The following is a 24,001-nucleotide window of genomic DNA, read 5'->3' as shown; positions in this document are numbered from 1 at the left end:
ATATGTATATGTAACTTGTGTGTATTTATATATTAGAGACACTCATATTTATATATATGTAAATATATATATGCATATATATTTGTATATATATATATATATGTATATATATATATATATATATATATATATATATATATATATATATATATATATATATATATATATATATATATTTATACATATATGTATATATATACACACATATATATATACATACATATTTATATATACATATACATATTTATATATACATCTATATAGATATACATCTATATATACTGTATATATACATATATACTGTATATAGATGTATATCTATCTATCTATCTATCTATCTATCTATCTATCTATCTATCTATCTATCTATCTATCTATCTATCTATCTATATCTATATATATAGATGCATATCTATATGTATGTATATCTACATAGATGTATATCTATATAGATGTATATATAAATATGTATTTATAAATATGTATATGTATATATAAATATGTATATATGTATGTGTATATATGTATATGTAAGTGTATATATGTATATTGATGTGTATCTATATATATTCATATATATATACACATGTATATATGTGTGTGTGTATATATATATATATATATATATATATATATATATATATATATATATATATATATATATATATATATATATATATATATATATATATATATATATATATATATATATACACAGTATATACAGTATATATAAACACACACATACACACACCCTTAGTTTACACTATGAAATGTCCTACCCGGCCCTTTTCTTTTTGTCATTTTCCCATCTGGCAACGCTGTTGGATGGTCAATGATGCCATGCTTGTTTAAGGCAGTGTATTGTGATGTCATTGTAAATATCCATCCATCCATTTTCTACTGCTTGTCCCGTTCGGGGTCGCGGGGGGTGCTGGAGCCTATCTCAGCTGCATTAAATATATATTTCTTTATTAGGACTGTGTGAAACAGCGCTGAGTCATCATCAAGCAGTTATCAAAGGCACATATGGGAAAAAAAACATTACAAAAAGTAATATAGTAATAAAGCATTGAATGTTTGTATAACAATAATAAGAATAATGAAGGGCATATAAGGAAGTTAGACATATTCCTTATTGCTGCTCCCAGGCCCGGAGCGAGAGCTGGCCATAGATGGGTACTTGGACGATTGCTTCTTTCGCGGACAGGAGGCGGCCAACATGGCGCCGCCCAGGACGTCCAGGAGCGAGCCGCCCCATGCGATGAAGATGGCGGCACCAAACTCAAACCTGTGAAAAAGATACGTTGAATTATCATTTGTGTTATTTTCACACATAAAAGAACAACAAGCTATGGGCTTACTTGGTGTTGACCGGGGTGTAGGGGTTGTAGAAGGCCCGTATCACGTTGTGAGCGAACCAGGAGCACGCCACGATGGCACACAGGCCTGCAAAGTAGGGACAGACGTTTTAGGTTTATTGGGTTTTTTTGGTCGGTGGGAATCTAAGTCTGACACAGTGAAGTCTCTCAGTCATGTGACCCCGAGAGGCCCGGGGGTCAAACTACCTCACACCCACTAAAGGGTTCAGAAAGGATCTTAAAAGTTTTTGACACAGGATTGCAACTTTAGAAGGTTTTTTTTTATTTTAATGTGAACTAATAATCTGCTTTTCTTGTGTTGCTTTAAGGTCACCAAACATTAACCCTTTGGAGCCCAGAGTAGGAGTCAGCGCCGCGGTGATACATACTTTTGTGTCTGCCTTTTTTATTTCTTGTTTTTCAGTCCAACATGTGCAATTAACTGTACACTTACTTTTTCATTTCGGACATAGTGTTTCTAAACTAAAACACTTGATGTAGCCTGTGAAAAGCCTGGAAATTATGTTTGTCGATATACAGTAGCTCTTACTTTTTATTAATAAATGTATTTGTTCACTCCATATCGTTTAAACTATAATCGTATCTCACCATGCAACAAATATCATACTATCAGATATTCCAAACATTTTTAGTTGAAAAAAAAACAAAATCCTAAAAAATACCTCTGATTACAAAGCAATCCCTCAATTTGTATGTAAATAAATAATTATAAATAATAAAATACATATGCTATTATTGTGTAATAATATCATGAGGGCAGAACATATTCATATTCACAGCCATGTGAGGGCAGCTGTAACTGCGATGTGTAGCTCAATGAAAATTAGTTTGACACCCCTGATCCAAAATTACATGAAAACTTAACATATGAGTGGGGAAATATTACATTTTTTTCTCATTCCTTAAAAGGCAAATATAAAATGTATACAGTTGTCCCTTGCCACACCATGCTTCAAATATTGCAGTTTCAAAACTTCCCTAAAACATAAAATTACTAAATAAACTAAAAATATATCAATACTACAGTGGTATTGGCCACTAGATGAGCCCCAACCAATCATAGCACACTGTTCAGTATTGTGGCCACCGATTGCTCAGCATAACTATATCGGATTAAAAGAGTGTTAAGGTGAATCGAGAGTGTTATTTCATGCCTCGAGGGCTCTCATAATGTTACAAAATTTATTTAGAGGGTAATAAACATTTTTGTTAATGTCCTAGCTATGAAAATATTCAGTTTATAATTAATGATTCCTACTTCACGGCAACGTAGTCCACTAGATGACAGTGTTGGCTTTCCTTTCCCTCTCTTCCTCTGCAACTAAACGCCTAAACAGCTTTTGATTGTTTGATGACAATGTTTTATTTGTATTTATTTATATATGTATTTTATTTTTATTTTTTTTACCAGCAATAGAAAGTTAGTGTCATGTTTCTTTGACTGGTTACTATGTGAATACAATTGAGCATAAATTAGTTTTTACTTTACCATTTACAGTACACAATTGAAAGACTCAGGTACACACTGTTTTAGTTTCCAAGCTGCCAATTTTTCAAGGCCTTATGTATTAAATTATGCTTTTTTGGCTAGTTCCCTTATGTTTACAGGAATTGTGTTCCATGCTCGATAGAAAAATGAGAATTGCCCTAACACAGTTTTTCTAAACGGCACCAATAAGTCCCCTCTGGAACCGAACCTTATGGTACTGTTGGCCTTCTTCTTCACAACGTTTTTGAGAGGAGGTGGTGCAAGGTCATCAAGCATTTTAACTGAATCAGCATACTTTATGAAGTTTTCCCAATTGAGTACATTGTATTTCTCGAGTATTCTGCAATGATGATACATCTTTTATTTAGTACTTTTAACGCTTTTTTATGAATAACTTCCACCAATTTCAGTGTGGATTTATTTGTCAGTGTCCAGCTTTTGATACAGTAATTTCAATGTACAATTTTGCGGAGTTTGTTGTTAAATTATTTATTTTATACCTGAAATTTGTTTAATTTGATTTTATTTTAACCTTCTGCTTAGAGGATAACTGTAAATCCAGCACAACTCCTAAATACAGGGCACTTCATATTTTACAATCAAACATATTGCTTGTATTCTGTCACGTGACTTCTTTCTGGAAGTAAAAACAAAAACAATGGTCAACTAAGCCAAGATGGATGTTGTGCAGCAAGCAGCGCGCAAACTATCTGAGTACACAAGGGGCCTAGATCTTCTTGCAAAAGGCAGATACGAGCCAAAAAAATCAACCTATGCAATGGAATAGACCCCTATACTTTATCAAAAAAAGATTTGTAGAGTGAAGTGAATTGTATTTATATTGTGCTTCTCTCTAATGACTCAAAGCACTTTACATAGTGAAACCCATTATCTAAGTTACATTTAAACCAGTCTGGGTTGCACTAGGAGCAGCTGGGTAAAGTATCTTGCCCAAAGACACAACGGAAGTGACTAGGATGGGGGAAACAGGAATTGAACCTGGAACCTTCAATTTGCGGGCAAGACCGCTCTACAAACCTTAGCAATGCCGCACCCCGAGTGATATCAAGTATTATCCATCGATGGGGTTCCCAGACATATCGAACTCATTTGTGCTCCAGACATCATTCTACACCAGGGGTTCTTAACCCTTTTGACCTCGGGGCCCAACTTTTCCAGTACAGAGGGGCACGGGGCCCCCTCAAATACTAACATAAAATTTGTAATTTTAGTCTTATTTTGAATAGATTCAATAATTACCGTATATCTAACCTACTTAGAGTTTAACAGGATAAAACTTGTCAAATGATATGAAAGCATGTATTAATCACAACACATGGCTAAAATAAATACATTTGAACCTAATTGATAATAAATAATAATATTACATGTATATGTTTCTTAAATAAACTACACTAAACATTAAGGGCAAATGAAAATACAGTTTCGTCACTTTGGTCATCATTTTTGCGCTGAAGTAATTTTTCTATGACTTTAGCGCCAGACTTCTTCGATTTGTGCAATATTGTCATTACTGCCATAAGTGGTTTGAAAGGTGTATTACAACTGAATACCGCTGCTTCCCATACGGGCAACAGTTGAGAAACAGATATTTTTTGGCGGCCCAACAATGATTAAGAAACACTGTTCTACACGACACAACAGATGGAAACTTGGAAACGCATGGAGATCTACAACTTCTTTGTGTGTGGTTAGGTCAAGGAAATTAGTTTCAGGACTCTCCCATATGCATTGTTTTCGCTCAGGTAAGGTTGCATTTCATGATTTCTTCGCATCTACTGTCATGTTTGTTGCTGTTGCACGCACCGTTTACGAGTAGTTTGTTTTCCCCCGTTTTTATCAAAATGTAACTATAGATGTCAACATTGTGTACGTGCTGAAAGCTTCATTTATGATTGTTGCCTTTGGTGAAAGCTTAACTCTTAAAGGTTTTGCTTTCTCTTATTTGGACTCGTCCAGTTGGTGCTTTTCAAAACACTCGCAGAAAACGTGTGTTTAGGGAATACAAATAATATTAAGATAATACTTAAATTTTAACTAAACGTTAAAAGTATATCAAACAAACCTTTAACAAAGTGATCACTGCAAACTCATACATACTTCGACTCTGCTCCCTTGGACTGGAGTGTGCGCTACTTTTCTCAATGTTTTTTGTAAAATCGTGCACTCTTCCGCCCTTTTTGATTACCTCTCGAAGAACTCTGAAGAAAAACGTTGATCCTTTTTCACGATTTGATCGATTTGTACAGCCGAAAACATCGCAAGCATAGGGCATTTTTCTTTGAGAAAGGCTAAATGGTGTCTAGTACCCATTGAGAACAGACGCTGGCTTGACCACCACGCATATCAAATGAGCCGGACTGTACGTCATGTAAATCCAAGCAATTCCAAGCCACTCCCTGCTCCCAATATAGCAAGGCTGATACGATACAGAGAGGAAGAAGACGGCACAGAATGCAGGGACATGGTTTAGCTCTATTTATTTCTATACAATATTATGAAGTGTGAAAACTAATCCAAAATGTGTATGGTGTGACTAAGTGTAGCGATTAGCTGAGTGTTACCATGAGTGTTGAGCGAGAGACGGAAGTCCAAGGGGGCAAGGCAAGCTGGGAGATCCAGAGACAGGCAGGAGGTCTGGGGCAAGAGCGAGGCGTCAAAGTCTGTGTCCAAAGGTCGAAATCCAAAGAGGCAGCCAGGGGAACCAGAGGGAATACGGGGAGACGAGACACACTGCTCGTAACGAGGAAACGGAGGAATGCTGTGTACGGGAACAGGTAGCTACGTTCTGGCCCGAAACACAGGTTTGCTCTGGCTTAAGAAGCCCAGGGAGCTCATCAGCGACAGGTGTGTTGAGTGCTGAATGATTGCAGATTGAATGCAGCCACCTGCTGCAGTCGGAGTGGCGCGTGCAGGTGCACGCTCGGAGGTGCGCGCTTGGAGGTGTGCTCAGCGCAGCGCAGACATGAATGCGCGCTGGTGTCCACCCGGGCCGTGACAAAGGCAAGGCAATATTATTTATAGCACCTCACTGTCGTATTCAGTGAGGAAGGTTTATGAATGCAATGAGTACGTCAAATTATCGAGTTAATTAGGATGAAATAATTACAGTCATATTTAGCGCCTAATGTTTTTTTCCCGCGTTAATCAAATTTTAAATCACTAAAGTATGACTGTCTCTGTACCTGTGAGTTGCTTCGCTCTCTTCTTGTGCTTGACTAAAAGCAACAACAGATTTATTTGGTGAGATTAAAAAAAAAAGATTGATTTGATTACCTAATTACAGGCCATAATAAATCAATTGCTGTTTGCTGTCATCGCTTGACAGTACTAGTAATGCCATCCATCCATCCATTTTCTACCGCTTGTCCCTTTTCAGGGTCGCGGGGGGGTCGCTGGAGCCTATCTCAGCTGCATTCGGGCGGAAGGCGGGGTACACCCTGGACAAGTCGCCACCTCATCACAGGGCCAACACAGATAGACAGACAACATTCACACTAGTAATGATGTTAAACAAGTTATTTATTTGATCTATTTACTACATCCATCCATCCATTTTCTACCGCTTGTCCCTTTTGGTGTGGCGGGGGTGCTGGAGCCTATTTCAGCTGCATTCGGGCGAAGGCGGGGTACACCCTGGACAAGTCGCCACCTCATCACAGGGCCAACACAGATAGACAGACAACATTCACACTAGTAATGATGTTAAAAAAGTTATTTATTTGATCTATTTACTACAAATAATGTATTTTTGTTCATCTACCTATACCAGGCACTTATAGCGAGGCAGAGCAATTAAATGCTCTTCCACTACATAGCAGTATGTACAGTACATGTACAGTATGTAATCAACCTGTGCAGTCATGGCACACTCGGTGGTGCGGTACAAGATGTTATAAAGGTAAGACTTATTGGGGATACTCACCCCCCACTAGCAGGACGATGCCCCCCGTCATGGCAACGCGGGCCTTGCGGAGTTTGTCGCCACCCCCGCAGGTGGTGCACTTCATGCCCATGCAGGCCACGCCCAGGCCCGCCACCGACACGATAATGCCCACGATCATCAGCGCCCTGGTGGCCTGCAAAGAGCCTGCAGAAGATGGGACACTTTAGGGCCACTTTGCACTGCAACATGGAGGCTGTTATTTATGATGTGATGGTTGGGGCCTCAGTGTCAACTCTTCCTGGAAGAGAAACCATGGGTAACAAAACAACACGGTGTGGCGCCACACATTGAAATACGACTGTACTCCGCTCAGCTGTCTGCCCCCACCCCACCTCCCATAAAGCCATCACAGGGTGAACCTTCCTTTGTCTCGGTCCACCTAGAACCAGTCTGTGCCAGTCCTGCCCGGCCCGGCCATGCCCCACGCACAAACAGCACCCTCCTGCAGTGAGGCCTCCATTGTGAGTTGGAACAGTCTGGAAACAGTTGTATCATTGTTGACCTACTAGCTTGTTTTTCCTCACCTGGCTGGACATCAAAAGTTTAAAAAAGTTAACGTACTGTACCACAATTTACCCTGCCTGTCATGCTAACAGTTATGGGCAGTAACAAGCTACATGTAGCTAAGCTACGTAGCGTAACTACATTTTCCAGTAGCTTAGCAGCAGCTTAGCTACTTTTTTAACGAGTATTAATTCCTGTTGCTTAGCTACTTTTAGATCCATGTAGCTAGGTAGCTTACATCAAAGCTACAAGCTACAAAGAGAGAAAATGGATCGCTAATCCAGGCCAAAAAATATGGAGTAAATACAATGACCTGGATGAATCCATACATACGGAAAAAATCCAGGATGATTGGTTGTGTTTGTATGATGAGTCACAATTGGCTAATGTTAGGGCGAAACATTACGGACTGGTCAATCAGAGGCAAGATAAGGCGGGTCATCCAAACTAGTAAGCAAAATCATAACAGTAATGCAATCACGTCACATGACGATTAGGGAGTTGGAGACAGAGGGACGCTTCAAGCTGACGACTCAAAAAAAAAAAACATACTTGAAAATGTCAGAGAGATTCTTTCCCGCAGATTAGATTTTTCCCTTAGTGATGAAGATGACGTGCAGGAAAGCCACAATAATGCATGTTCTTAGTCATATTTAGACAAATGTATGTGTTTAGAGAAAACAATGCCCCAAACCTTAGTTTTTAGTTGTTTACTCTGTAAACCAAAATCATAACTGCTCTCTTCATCTAAGATGTCCAACACAAATTTAGGAACACACATTGAGGTGAGTTGAGTTCATGAAAAGTTTTACTGCACATAACTATTACCAACTGTTCCCAAACAACACACGTGTCATTGTTTGTTTTGTCAAAATTAAGATCAGTGTTGTGCCGTCAGGACCAGCAAGGTCTTCTCTGCTGGCCTAACATAACCAGAAATCATGACCATAATTAACGATACAATTATTTTTTAATTTACTCTCCCTAAATATCTTAAAGTATTTATATTTTCTTCATGTCATATTATGATTGTTCCACTGCTGTTGTTTTTAGTTTTAGTTTGTATCCAATCAGAATTCAGCTAATTTATGTTGCCATGCTGTATGAAATCTGCCAGGGGCCTTCAGAATCAACAATGCACTGTAAGTGAATGGGGACATACAGGTGATAGAGAGTTGCGATAACGAATCAGATCACGAGTTGTTGTCAATGAGGCCTTCTAGATGGCCTCACATTGAACGTGACATTTATGCGTACTGTGATTGAATACTCATCAGGACCGTTAGCGGATGAATTTGAGAACAGTGAGTTTAGAGACAGTTGCGATAGCCAATCAGATCACGAGTTGTTGACAACAGCCTATCTAAGTAGCCTGATGTTAACGAGACTGTGATTGGATACTCACTTGTCATTCCAAAGTGAGTATCCATTCACAAGTTTCAATTTAGCAGGAAGCGGGAAGTGTTGTGCCGTAGCCAGACCGGGATAGCAGAGAAGGAGAACAAAACGTTGATTAGGTGGCAAATATATATTTGCAAAGTCATTTTCAAGAAGGATAATTAAAGAGAAACGACATCTTGTGAGACGATCGGCCAACCCCGGAAGCTAGCTCAGCTGTTCTGGCGATGAAATTTGGAAATGCTCGCCATTTCCACTCGAATAAGCCAACGACGAGGGGTACCACTGGCTTATACAGCGTTGAATAGGTCCTACTAATTGTGAGTTCAAATATGTTATTTTTTCACTTTTAATATGTTTTTTGAAATTTTAATTTTGACAGTACCGCCTGCATAAGATATGTTATGCTGATGCGTTTGAATTAATTTTTAAATGCACCAGAAAATATCCAGTTTTGTACACTGTTTATGTGGTTCAATGCGCAGTAGGGCGTAAATGTGTTCCTGTATAGTATTTCTCCAGCAATGGTAATGTGATGACATCAATTATGGTATTTTGAGAGGTAATCTTTTAAGTCGGCCATCACTGAAGGCCTAGGTGGGAAACGCACGGCCCGCCACTGATATAGATAGATGCTGTTTTTTTACTGGAGGTAGAGAAAATGAATAACATTATAGGGGTGGGTCAAAGAAAAGGCAAACTAAATACAATAGGGTGTGGGGACCCCTGGTGGTAGTTGTAGGAAGTCCCCAGCTAAATGACAGATAGTTAATAGTAATGGACCCTTATTGGGTCCATTTGTACACTCTCAGTTACATTCACATTGATTATTATACATGTGGGCCCATAGATATAAATGCCGTTAAATGTAATTTTGATGTAGCAAGCTACTTTTGCCATGTAGTTTGTAGTGTAGCTTGCTACAATTCTTCGGGGATAGCTTCCCCTGTAGCTTAGCTACATTTAATCGAGAGTAACTTGGAGCTTAGCTTACTACATTTTCCAAGTGGCTTGCCCATCACTGCATACTACTGTACAACCCCCAACTGGATGGACACGTTACTGTCCCCACTAAACATAACAATACTACAATAATACATCATATTAAAATATAATAGTATTAAATATACAAAACATTTAAAATAAATACATTGATTGGCAACACTAAAAATTGGCCCTAGTGTGTGAATGTGAGTGTGAATGTTGTCTCTCTATCTGTGTTGGCCCTGTGATGAGGTGGCGACTTGTCCAGGGTGTACCCTGCCTTCCGCCCGATTGTAGCTGAGATAGGCTCCAGCGCCCCCCGCGACCCCAAAAGGAATAAGCGGTAGAAAATGGATAGATGGATGGACATTGATAAATAAATAAATAAAATGAACACTGCCTTATTCATTTAAAGCTGTCCTTCTCAAATAGTGGGGAACATGACCCCGGGGAACATGTTAACAGTATCATGCTTCAAACCTACAAACTGCAGCCATTAATCCTGACTTGAAATTGTTTTTATTCATTTTTGCTTCGTAGGTTAAATTGTTTTATATATTGTTCTCCCAAGTTACTGTTGCCAATCTATTTGAATTGCTTATTATTTATTGAGTTTATTTAATTTTATTTTTCAGTATCAAATGGCTCAAGTTGGTCGAAAAATGTTTCTGGTTTAAATAAGGATATATCGTTTTTTAATTTCAGGCAAATCGATGCGCTTTAAATCTTTTCTGTCACAGACTAAAAAACAATGTTAATAAAGTTATTGTTTGTTGATAGTTGAGATATATTTATTTATTTTCTTCTGTTTTTATGGTTAATAAGGATATAATGTAATGCTGAGGTGCATGCACTTATAACAATATTGTAGACAAGCGATATTTATAGTCGTGGCGGAGAGTGGTGGGGAGGGCGCAAATTATTTTATTCTTCTTAGGATATAACAGAATATAATTGAAAAGCAGTAATTCAAAGGTATGTTCATTATAACACTACTGTATCGCTTCTGTATCACTTGTGTATCAGGGGTGTCTAAACTATTTTACATGGAGGGCTGCATACCGAAAAATGAAAGGAGGCGAGGGCCACGTCGATAAATTTTATTCAATTACTTCATCTTTCTTGCTAAATGTATTTGTTCTTTTCGTATTGACAGAAAAAAAAATACATATACTGCATGTATTTGCATATATTTGTATTCAATTATATATAATAATGTTACAAATATTATATTGTCATACATTAAACATTTTTTTTTCACCAAACAAAAATAAATACTCAAGTATCTGGTGGGCTTATGTATAACAACGTTGTTCATGTTAGTAATGTAGGTTGGAAAGTAGTTATAATCTGTAATAATGATGAACTATTAGTTTTGTCTTTACTACTAATTTAACAAATATTATATTAGACATTCAAAACTTTTTTGTTAAAACAAAAGTAAGTATCTGATTGACTTATGATTTCAAAGCAAGTTATCAATAAAATTGCACATTGTAAAATTGACAATAGATTTTTTGGTAAAGAATTTTACTGTAAAAAAACCGTGGTAGCGTTTTGCCATTAACAGTAATACACCGCAAAAACAACAACCACTGATTTTACGGTAAAAACTGGCTAATATCGCCAGAATTTTACCATAAAAAAAACATGGTATCATTTTTCCATTTACAGTAATATGCTGTAAAAAACTCCCACCATCAATTCTAAGATAAAATTATGACGACTGAACTGTCAGTCTATATAAAAAAAAGATAAAACGTCCAAAATGCATATGCAACTGTATAATAATATCACAAGGTGAATCCTTATACTTCTATATTAATTTATTACTCACTGTTACAAGTGGCCTTCTGAGGGGAGCCATAACTGCGATGTGGCCCTCAGTGAAAACGCGTTTGAGGCCCCTGTGCTAAGATTTGTAAACAAAACATCCACATATTACCTTTAGGTTACAGGTGATGAAGCAAATTAGTGTACTGTCTGATAATACAGCTCATTAATATTGATTTTATTTTACTTTTACAATGTGCATAGGGCAATAAAAAACAAGCTGCGGGCAAATAAAACGGCCTGTGATTCTACATGTAAACCATAATAAATATATGATTGAGTGTAACTACTACTAATATTGCTACTACTACTACTACTACTATTTTGCACAAAGTTCTTATTTAGCATATTGATCTACAGTATTATGCAGGTGTCTCTAATGTTGTGACTGGTGCGCACATGACCACTAAAAGCACCTTCTAGTGGTCATGTGCTGAAAAGTGCTTACAATGGAAAACAAGTCCATTATGAAGGAGTGTCCAAAGTTTTTCAGAAGAAGTAAAGGCCACATTGATACATTTTGTACACAAAAGTTGCTAAAATCCGGTGTAAGTAAATATGGGCTGAGCTATCTGAAGAAGAAGAAAACATCCACATTATAGCTTTGTGTAATAGTGGCCTAATAATGTGTTTTGTTTATTTTTACAATTGGCAAACTAAGCCGATGTAAGCCAATCCATGCTGAGCTCTCAACTTCATGTCATAGCTGACACGTGTAACCTTTTTTTCTCTTAATTTTGTAAATATGCTACGGGGCAATAAAAATGAGACGCCTGCCTTTGTGAAACAGGACATTGAAAACAAGCTTGCATGTATTATCATTATTATCATTTCTGTATGAAGACGTACTGTCCAGCTGCAGGATGGAGTCGTAGATCTTGCACTGGAGCTGCCCGGTGCTTTGGAAGGCGCAGGACATCCACAGTCCCTGGTACATGGCCACGGCCGTGATGATGTTGTCCCCGATGTAGGCTGACATCTTCCACTGGGGCAGAATGGTGCCGATGATCAGCGCCACGATGCCAATCAGTGACATGAAGAAGCCCAAAAGCTGAATACCAGAGTTGGCCATTTTTCTTTAAAAAAAAAAAAGAAAAAGCTTGTCCAAAATGTATTGATGCTCCTGGAAGTGTGTTGGAGCTCTATGCAAAATGCCCTTTGGAGTGTATGTGTGTGTGTGCTCTGAGGGGTCTTCTTGGGGATGGGCATGTAAGATGTGGGTGTGTGTTGTTGTCATTTGTGCTGGGAAATGTTCCCTCCATTTCCAAGCAAACAGGTTGCCACTGGAATCCTTTTTTTTTTTTGTCAACCATATACTCCGCACAAATGTTCACGTCCTCATGAGGCATTTCTCAGTGTTTGTCTTTGCATACTTCCTATGACTGTATGTGTGCTGACCTAGATCAGTGTTTTCCCACGCGGACCACCAATTAAAGGAATTACAGCATATCTCCAGGCCAGTGATATGCTAATGAGGCCTATTGGAGGGACGGGGGGAGGGGGGGAGGGGAGGGGGGAATAAACATGGACAGCTATGTCATTAGAGGATGTTTATATCAGCAAAGTTTTGGCCTTTGTGCAAAAGTGATGCAAAAAGTCACCATTTGTCTTTGAGGACAATAATGCACTGAATTGACAAAAGTAATGAAGGAGGACTTGAAAAAGAAAACATTTTCAGTCTTTAGGGGTTTCCAAACTTTTGGGGGTGGTAAGTCATTGTGTGAGCATCATGTGAGCATCTTACAATATCACGATGATATTGATACAAAAAAGTTGGTCACAATATTCAGTTAATCATCGTATGCAACTTAGGATGTCCTGATCAACATTTTTGGCCTGCCGATCCTGATCCCATTTTGAATCCCGGTACAATAATTTGACAATAGATTATAGAACTAAAAATGTTTTATAGCAAGTAACTATAAAGTAAACACATTTTTATAAAGTTTATCTTATTAAATGTATATTTTGCTAGTATTTTTGTAAATCAGTTGATTTGTGGTATTGAATGCTATATAATTTTTTTCCCATTGCACCTTCCACCGTAACTTTTTCCTGAAACCGTCCCTTGAGCTGTCTGGAATTATTGCAAGTTTAACATAAAGATTCCATTCTTTTATGCAGACAAGAATATAAGTTGGTGTATTACCTGATTCTGATGACTTGCATTGATTGGAATCAAACAAAATTCCCAGTAGTGCTGACAACTTCCACATTTTCGATTTTACATTGTGGAGGACAAAAGAAGTCCTCCTTTATGTCCAATACCACATTGAAGTGGTTGGTTTTTGGCATCTTATTTGTCCAGCTTCCATATTCGTTTTTATACACTTTACAAGGAATATATGGATGGCAAACTCAGTGGCTTGCTAGCTTGTTTGTGCTAGCTTTCAGAGACTCTTATTTTGTTAGCGCAGGCAGGATGGAGCAGCACTTTTATTGTAAAGACAGGAACTGTGCTGTCAGTCCTTAGGCTTTTGACGTGATGTACGGTTGAAATAAAAACTGTTTCTTGCCTTCCTGACAGTCTTTTTTCCTTCACACTGAGCTCGCAGCAGCCAGCGTCATCTCACAAGATCCTTGGGTGCCGCAAATGTCAATCAAGTGATGAAAGTGATGTCATAGTGAAGATTGATGATCGCCAATTATTAGGTGTATTTTTTCAATGCCTGGCTGGCGGTCGACTGACACACCCTCTGCGATCGACTGGTAGCTTGCGATCGACGTAATGGGCACCCTTGTCCTACAGAGTCATTGTACCAAGGTCTAACACATATCTCCATCAGTCTACTACATACCAAGGATGTTGCGGCTGTGGAATTTGCTTCCCACCCATATATTTCCTTTAACTGCCAACATGGTCAAATTCAAGAGTTGTGTAAACTCATATTTAATTAGTATGTTTCCTTGTAACAACTTACTTCCGCTATTTTCTATATGCTCACACAGTTCATTATTACTTTTAATTATTGTGTATATTTTGGTAATTTAGGGCCACATTTCATCATGTTATGATGTTAACATCAGGCCCAAAGATATAAAAAATTTAGTTAGTTAGTGCACAATAACTAATCAAAAGCAAAAAATGTTTTTGGCTTCCATTTAAGTCATTTGACTTTAGACCAAGCCTACCTGTATCCAAAGACTTACTACCTGAGTTTGTAAACAATAACGAAAACAACCAAGATGCTAGTTATCAGTAGTGTTGACAAACCTACTTTAAATGGTTAGTCGGTTATACTTGTATAGCACTTTTCAACCTTCAAGGTACTCAAAGTGCTTTGACACTATTTCCACACACACACACACACACACACACACACACACACACACACACACACACACACACACACACACACACACACACACACACACACACACACACACACACACACACACACACACACACACACACACACACACACACACACACACACACTCACACACTGATTGCGGGAGCAAGGGTGAAGCGTCTTGCTCAAGGACACAACGGACGTGACTAGGATGGATCACTTTAAAAATGCATTCAAAAACCATCAACAATACTTTGTTTACGTTCTGTAACCTGTGTAATAACCAAGCTGTAGTGATATTGTTATTGTAAGAGCGAACACTGACTAACTCTTTTTGTAGCTTACTCACACATCGGCGTGCTACGGTATTAGCCGTAAAAGCTAACCATGACAAGAGATAAGCTAGCTTCTACGTGAGCACGAAACGTGCTTTAGAATTTGTAATGCACAACACACTGCGATAGAACACCAATATGCACTGACTGAAAAACATGAACAATCATATTACAGTATCTGTAAAGTATTAACCCACATTTTATGCTTTGTTTGTACACAGCTAGCCAGACAGTGTAGGTAGTTTCAATAACTCGTGTGACGTACTGTATTTATCATGATCGATAGTAAAGTGTGACTCACTCAATGGACAGTTGTCTGTTTTGTCCAGGTGGCCAGGGGTGTTTTTTCCGGATTATTTGGGTAAGCACGCCATTTATGTCAAAATAGCGTGTCTCCAAATTCCACATTTGCAGCTTCATGTCACTTTCACCTCACTATCTCGGCTTCCGTCTGCTCCAAAGAGTCACCCTCTTCTCCGTGCTCGCTTCTTGAAGCATCTGTTCATCCTCCGTACACTCGGTTTCAAAAAGATAAGGTTGTGAACCCTCATTTGTCCAAAAATATTTGTCTTCGTTGTCTGTTATCAAGTCCGCCATGATTAGAACACACTTGTTTATGAATCCGGAAACGGAAATCAATGCACAGAAGAAGTCAGTTCCGGCATTGATAAAATGACCAAAATACGGTAAATATTGAACATATTACATATTGTTATGAACATGTCCGTTACTACATTATATATAGAGTTGCAGTGTGTATATACAACGTTGATGGAAGGGTTTGAAGTTGTTTTAGAGGGCTTGGAAGGCTACAACTGTGACTCCCATTAGCCGCATTTTGCAACCATTTTTTATCATCTTTAAAATCCTAAAAAAAAAAAAAAGACTCTCTCTCTCATAATGATTGTGAACAATATGCAAACTTCCAAAAAAGTGCAGGTCCTCTTTAAGTAAAAATATTAAACATGTAATGCTTCCCCCCCGCCCCAATTTTGACCCTTTTGAAGGTTTTTTGATCAGATAATGTCACAGGCTAATTTACTAAAAAATAACTCATGTTATGCAAATGTTTACTAATTGAAAACTGTGACATAATTTGATCAAAAGGACTTCAAAGAGTTGAAAAAAAAGAAAGGTGTTTTTGTTTAGAGCTGAGGTTGATTGAGAGATTTGAGCAAAGAAAGTAAAACAAATATTCAAACATTTTGAATTTAACATTGAAACCCCCCTCCAAGACAAGTATCATGGATGAAGAACATATTTCACCCCCCCGCCCCCACCTGACCCCCCCTCCACTCTCCACCGTGAATATGAATATTGTAAAAATTGTCCATAAAATTTTTATAACTATACCTCTGCACAACATTGTAAGCTTATTTGTGATAATCTGTCACTTCATTGCTGTTTGTTTCCTTGTCTAATGTTTATTTCCTGTCAGCGCTCTCATTTGTTACATTTCCTGCATGTCTCCCTCAGCAATCCAATCCAATCCACTTTATTTATATAGCACATTTACACAACAAGAATGTTTCCAAAGTGCTGCCCAGCCATGTTAAAAACAATATTAAAAACAATATTATGCTACACCAATGACTGAATAAAAACAAAGAATAAATGAATAGAAAACCAATACAGAGACAATATAAAAAATAAATATGATTAAAAACGATTTTAAAGGGTAAAACCAATTAAAACAGTAAAATAGACATCAAAATTTATAAAAAACACACAGGACAACAGAGGATAGAAGACCACACAACTCACGTAGTGTTAAAAGCCAAAGAATAAAAGTGGGTCTTAAGACGAGACTTAAAACACTCCACTGTGGAAGCAGTTTGAACATGGAGAGGCAGAGTGTTCCAGAGTTTAGGGCCGACCACAGAGAAGGCCCTGTCTCCCCTGGTTTTAAGTCTCGTCCTGGGCACCACGAGCTGGAGCTGGCTCTCGGACCTCAGAGCGCGCGCAGGAGTGTAAATTTGGATGAGGTCCGAGATATACTGAGGTGCCAGTCCATGTAAAGATTTAAAAACAAACAGCAAGGATTTAAAATCAATTCTAAAATGAACAGGGAGCCAGTGCAAACTCCGAAGAATTGGGGTTATATGCTCGCGTTTCCTGGCCCCTGTTAAAAGTCGTGCTGCCGCGTTCTGGACTAACTGCAACCTGGAGAGAGCTTTTTGGCTAATGCCAGCATAAAGTGCATTGCAGTAGTCCAGGCGACTTGAAATAAAAGCATGCACGACTTGTTCAAAAAGGTTAAAAGATTAAAATGGTTTTACCTTTGCTAAAAGACGAAGATGATAAAAACACGATTTTAAAACGCCATTGACTTGTTTGTCAAATTTAAAATCGCTGTCTATAGTGACGCCAAGGCTGGTGACTTTGGGACGCACATAATTTTGCAATGGTCCCAAGTCAGTGAGGGCCGGACCAAAAACTGAAATTTCCGTTTTTCCCTCATTCATTATTAAAAAATTCTGGGCTACCCAAGCCTTGACATCACATAGACAGTTCAGAAGGGGTGTCAGGGGGTTGTGGCCTTTTGAAATTGGCATATAAATTTGGCAGTCATCTGCATAAAAGTGATAAGACACTCCATGTTTCTTAAAAATCTCTCCAAGAGGGAGAATGTACAAGGAAAACAGGATGGGGCCTAGAATGGATCCCTGGGGGACACCACAGTAAAGCGGAGCAGAAGAAGAGGTGGCGTCCCCCAGCCTGACAGAGAAGGACCTCTCTGACAGGTAGGATCTGAACCACTCTAATGCAGTCCCCCTGACACCCACACAGTCTCTCAGGCGGTCTAAAAGAATTGTGTGGTCGACTATCAAAGGCAGCTGTAAGATCTAAAAGCACTAAAATGGCAGAGCTACCAGAATCAGACATTAAAAGCAAGTCATTAAAAACCTTTAAAAGTGCAGATTCAGTACTGTGCAAAGCTTTGTATCCAGACTGAAATGGATCTAAAGTGCTATTTTCATCTAAAAAAGGCTGAAGTTGCGCTAAAACACATTTCTCCAGAATTTTTGACACAAAAGGTAATTTGGAAATGGGCCGATAATTTGACAAACTTGTCGGATCTAGACCTGTTTTTTTAATCAAAGGCTCGACAACAGCTCTTTTACAAAAAGAGGGGACACAGCCAGACACAGCACCGTTTTCCCCTCACCTGCTGCTGATTGGCAGCCTGGCCACACCTGGTGCTTATCAGCAGGCTGCTATTTATGCCTGCCTCGTCTGTATCTCAGCGCTCGAGGATTGATTATTGTTTTGGACCGTTTACATGCACGACTGCTTCTCTCTGTTTGAGAGTATTAAAATCCTCTTACCTGCTCATCGTTCTCCTGGTTCCTGCATCTTGGGGCCACAACTACTGCAGCCTTGCGAGTTCCTGACATTATTAACATTATCAACAACAGTGAAGCCAAGTGCTACGTACGCTTCATCATATTCTGGTATGGCAAAAAAAAGCATGTTCCCCGTTGTCACATGCGCCCCCCCCCCTGCATAGACTTAGACTTAGACTTAGACAAACTTGAATGATCCACAAGGGCAATTGTTCCACACAGTAGCTCAGTTACAGAGGATGAAAAGTGTAAGGATGGAAAGGATAATGCAAGTATAAAGTAGACTAAAATGTACCATAGTAGCAATATAAAATATAACATAAATGTAATATTTACATATTATATATACAGTATATGATATATACTGATATATTATATTTTTATATAATATATACAATATATAACATTTACCATGTACAATATTACAGTATATGTACCGTATTTTCCACACTATAAGGTGCACCTAAAAACCTCCAATTTTGTCAAAAGCTGACAGTGCGCCTTATAATCCGGTGCGCCTTGTATATGGACCAATATTGAGCCACAACAAACCTAAACTTCATTTTCATAAAGTTTAGGTCTCGCAACTACGGTAAGCAGCCGCCCCGTAGAAGAAGAAGAAGCGCGCGGTGCATGCTGGGATATATGACTGCGCTAGGCGTGCCGTTTTGATTTCCATTTGTTTATTTATGTAAAGACCCCAAAATGGCTCCTATTAAGAGACACGCTTACGACGCAGACGCAGAGTTTAAACTTAAGACGATCAGTCACGCAGTAGAACACGGGAATAAAGCAGCAGCGACACTGACTCGATTAATGACGACTTCGACGAGACGGAGCCGGGCATGTTGGATGCCGTATTCGCCCAACTGTTTAATTCGGACACTGAAGAAGAAGAATTCGAGGGATTTGTGGATGAGGAATAACTTCATAAAGTGAGCTTTACATGTTTATTTTGTGTGTTGTGTTGTGTGACATTAACGTTTGAGCAACGTTGAGTTATTGATATATTGTTATTGTACTGTTACTATATTGTGATTGCACTAATGTTTGATTTACCGTAACAGTATCACTGTTTTTTACGTGTTTATTGAATCAGGGAAAAGTTCCCCTCCACTATGTGATATAAATGTTGCACTACATGTTATACCTTGCTGTTGTTAAAAGATAAACAAAACACCACATCACTGACTTTACCTCGGGAAAAATAATAAAACAGCTGTTTATTCATTTTGGGAGTGAACAGAGTTGTCAGAACGCTGGTTTGTAATCTATTAATAAAGTTTGACTGACCTATCTGACTGTTTTGTTGACATTCCCTTTAGCGCAGCTCCATCTAATGGATGCATAGGTGCGCCTTATAATTCGGTGCGCCTTATATATGAACAAAGTTTTGAAACATGCCATTCATTGAAGGTGCGCATTATAATCCGGTGCGCCTTATAGTGCGGACAATACGGTAACAGCTGCAGCATAAAATAGAGAGTAGATCCCGCAGAAAATATACATTATAAACAAAGAGAGGTAACTAACATAGAAGCGGTCAGGTAATAGACAGATATCATCTATTGCTGTATGGCGAGTGAGTATACAGCTGGATGGAGTGCGGAATGAAGGAGTTCACTGTGGGAACGAACCTGAAGGAGCCTGTTGGAGTATGAGCTTCGCTGTCCCTCAATTGTTTGGTGAAGCGGGTGGGCAGGATTGTCCATGATGGCAAGCAGTTTGTCCAGTGTCCTCCTGTCCCTCACCGACACAACCGCCTCCAACTGCGTGCCAGTAGTTTGGCTAGCCAGTTTGTCAATCCGGTTTAAGTCCCTTTTGTTGGTGCTGCTCCCCCGACAAACCACTGCAAAGTACAGGGCACTGGCCACAACAGACTGATAAAAGATCTCCAACAGGTTGCTGCACACATCAAAGGACCTGAGCACCACTATTTGAGAAGGACTGGATTAATACAACAAAAAATAAAGCCAAATATTCAGCAAACATTTACTGAAAGTACAAAACAGTCAGCCTTTGTGCCTTGAGGGTTAATAAAGGACCTTCCAGGCCACAAATGTCCTCGGGCCGGCCTTTGGACACGAAACACATCAAAGAGGCCTTTTTAGACGTGGTTTTGTGCCGCTAACTTTCACACTGGACAGGGAAAATGAGAGAGGAAGTACTGAGCATTGTGCCCAAACAATCTGGCAGGTGATGAGGTGGAGCATGCTCACCTCCACCCCTCCACCCTGGATGGATTTAGCAGATATTACAGTGTCTGCCATCGGCTTATTTTTTTGACTTGTGCTGAACTTTTGTCTCTTGTCGCCTCGACAAACGCCTCCTTGTTGCCCAAGACCCCCCTTCGCTTTGATAGCAAGGATGAAGGCATGAAGGTTGTGTGTTGCTGTGGACAGTCCTCGGCGCCTTCCAGTGTCGTCTCCGTTGGTAACCTAATTTATATGATGTCCTCTTGGCTCGCACACAAGACAAAAATTGCACTTTAAAGCCGCCCCCGCCCTTCCTTCTTCTTGCACTTCACTTTTCCTTTCTTTATTAGAGCAGTAAACACACATTTGTCTCGCTGCTTAAGGCTGAAGCAAAAAAGGGGGAGGGGGGGGGGGGGGGCTAAATCAGCCCAAAGAGGAGCACTGACTGCATTCTCTCATGGGGATTTTTACCCCCTCACATTTCTGAGGCCTCCTCCTGGGCTGAAGTGCGCGAGAAGGAGGGCGACTCCAGTGATTGAAGTCCCACAAGTGCCCCCCCCCGACCCCCGGGATGTAGATACAGCACCCACGCACAGCTTTTCCCTGAAAAGCTTAAATCTGCACAAACTAGTGGAACGGCGCCTTTTTGCTTCACGCTCGATGTCGTCCTCTTATGCAACTTTAGTGTTGAATGAGCGACCGGTGGACTGTGGTCCTCTGGAGACAGAGCAAGGCCTTCTTTTCTCTTGGACTGTAAAAAATAAAATCTAGGTGCACCATGTGGACAGTTTCTCTCTGCCGCTGCACATCAGCGAGCAGGAAAACAGCTGATGACATCACACTCTGTGGAAGCCAATTAATGTCCCGGAGTGTTTTGTTGTGTGTGCCGAAAAGGAAGCTACTGTGTCTTAAAGCGTTTAATTTGTGTTATTGCAAATAAATGAAAGTGCAGAGATGATTCACAATTGCTTGTGCCACCTACAAATGTAATAAACTAACACAGTGGTTCTTAACATTGTTGGAGGTACCAAACCCCACCAGTTTCCTATGCGCATTCACCGAACCCTTCTTTAGTGAAAAATAAAATGTTGTTGTTTTTTTTAAAATTCAAGACAAAGTTATATGTTTTTGGTAACACTTTAGTATGGGGAACATATTATAAGTAATAAAGACTTAATTTAGAGTTATTTGGACAGTAGGGGAACCCTAACCAACTTTGGTTAGGGTTAGGGTCAGGGTTAGAGGGTTAGGGTTATATTAAGGCCATTAATAAGTACTTAATAATGACTAGTTAAGAGCCAATATGTTACTAATTTGCATGTTAATAAGCAAGTAATTAATGGTGAATATGTTCCCCATACTAAAGTGTTACCATGTTTTTTTACAGGTGCATAAAATGAACCGTGCATGAACATCACCTTGTTCAAACAACAAAACCAACACAGTGTATAAACTCACAACAAATTACACACCTGCAAATCAGTCTGACTTCTGCTGTTGCCGTATCCGTAATACGCCGATAGGGAGAAGTTTGTATTTACACGATGAGTCGGGTGTGTTTTGACCTCCGCCGAACCCCTGAGCCCGACTCACCGAACCCCGAGGGTTCAATCGAACCCAGGTTAAGAACCACTGAACTAACAAAACGCAGCATTTTTGTTCTCTGTAAAACTTGATCATTGATTGATTGATTGATATTAATCAATCAGTCAATCAAGTAATCGAGATGAGACATAACGAACACATTTAAAAACTCACACTTTATGGTCATGCAATCTCCTTGTAGTTTGAAATATATACAGGTTGCTGCCCTCTAGCGGACAAGACCCCACACCACCGTTTTTCACTTTGACTGAAATCCCTCGTCTATCGCGGAAGTTATGGTCCAGACTCCAGAGACACCAATAAGAGAATCGCAATATTGCTATTATTATTTCTTTTTTTAAATGTATTTTTTATTCATATCTTTTAAACACAAATTACGTACAAATAGCATTGTTTAAATTAAATACCTGACACAATTAGATCACTTTAAAACTGATAGGAGACACAAACACAATAATTTAAAAGTCCTATATTATGTTGAGCTGCTTTGGCGGTACAAAAGTGAAAGGAAAACAGCCCTTTTTTTTCTGGAATTTTGTCCATCGTCCTCAAACCCCATATGAGACTAGAATGCACTTGTCTTTCCCTTTTCTGTGACTTTTAAATAGTGAAAAACTGCTAGTATGAGGCGGCCAATAACGCAGGCAATGGGTATTTTGTCATGATGCCACGTGACAGTTTTGGACTTTGTCATTGTTTTCCTGTGTTTTGTGATATTTCTGTTTCAGTGTTCCTTCCCCCCGTGTTTTCCATTTCCTGTTGGAGCGCTGAACTGACACACGTATCCTTTGTTGCTCATCAGAATGCTTTGTAGGACAAATTGCATTGCTTGCATGCATCTTTACATGTTTTCTGCCTACAACAAGCTTCAGTATTTTTACCCGTAGTTGACTGCTTGTCTCATGCTGGTGCTCCTTACTTATTCTAATTAGACAACCTTTTTACCTGCACTTTGTCTCCTGTGTCTGTAACCTGGGGTCACGCCAAAAGCCAACATGTGGCATCATTACAGATACGCTGTAATCTGCCATATCAAGCCATCTAAAAACCATTCTAAAACTTCCAACAACGTTTCATATACATGCTGTAAGAATGTATGTAATGTGGTAAGCAGGCCTGGCCCTAACCAATCTGGCGCCCTAGGCAAGATTTTAGGTGGCGCCCCCCCACATCGGCAGTGAAGTGTATATACTCACAAGAAACTGAATAGCTTTGTCTTTGACCTATTTTTTTACTTAAAGAAAGCAAATTAACATATTATATGAGAATGTTATGTTATGATTATCTTTAACCGAATCACAGCAGTGTTCAAATAAAAAAACAGCATTCCCTCTCATGTGATATTGCTTAATTAACATTAATGATGTGCACTTTAACAACTAGGCTTACAACTATACCTAATACATAAAGGGGTGGAAAAGTAATGTTGTAACAAATAATATTTCTATTAAATAGGCTTTACTTTGCATTTTAATTAGCGTGGGATTTTTTTTTGTATTTAGAAATAATAGTACCAACTTTTTTTTTGTTTTTTCTCCAACATTGGCGTGGCGCCCCCTGGTGGACGGCGCCCTTAGCATTTGCCTATACGGCCTATGCCACGGGCCGGCCCTGGTGGTAAGAGGGACATTCATAGTAACATGTAATATTTACAGAATGTTTGTTATTT

At 39.1% G+C, this 24,001-nt stretch overlaps 1 protein-coding gene across 1 annotated transcript; it reads right to left on the bottom strand.

Moving 5' to 3' along the window:
• Positions 1-951: 951 nt before the first annotated feature.
• LOC133661384 (claudin-7-A) lies at positions 952-20,347 on the bottom strand. The gene is made up of 5 exons (XM_062064549.1): positions 20,170-20,347; positions 12,407-12,633; positions 6,818-6,982; positions 1,365-1,449; positions 952-1,291 (listed from the first exon to the last, which is right to left on the bottom strand). The coding sequence occupies exons 2-5, from the start codon at positions 12,627-12,629 to the stop codon at positions 1,123-1,125; spliced, it is 642 nt and encodes a 213-aa protein (XP_061920533.1). The 5' UTR covers positions 12,630-12,633; positions 20,170-20,347; the 3' UTR covers positions 952-1,122.
• Positions 20,348-24,001: the final 3,654 nt, after the last annotated feature.

The sequence above is a fragment of the Entelurus aequoreus genome, linkage group LG12 (genome assembly GCF_033978785.1).
Source record: "Entelurus aequoreus isolate RoL-2023_Sb linkage group LG12, RoL_Eaeq_v1.1, whole genome shotgun sequence".
Taxonomy (NCBI): domain Eukaryota; kingdom Metazoa; phylum Chordata; class Actinopteri; order Syngnathiformes; family Syngnathidae; genus Entelurus; species Entelurus aequoreus.
This window is presented reverse-complemented; position numbering and strand designations above follow the sequence as displayed.

What these genes read in the sequence shown, in the direction of transcription:
- LOC133661384 (XM_062064549.1), bottom strand. Translation starts at nt 12,629, where the DNA reads ATGGCCAACTCTGGTATTCAGCTTTTGGGCTTCTTCATGTCACTGATT. An exon ending in CTCCATCCTGCAGCTGGACA is followed by an intron (nt 6,983 to 12,406) that starts GTACGTCTTCAT and finishes CATCTTCTGCAG; the next exon opens with GCTCTTTGCAGGCCACCAGG. An exon ending in TACACCCCGGTCAACACCAA is followed by an intron (nt 1,292 to 1,364) that starts GTAAGCCCATAG and finishes TCTTTTTCACAG; the next exon opens with GTTTGAGTTTGGTGCCGCCA.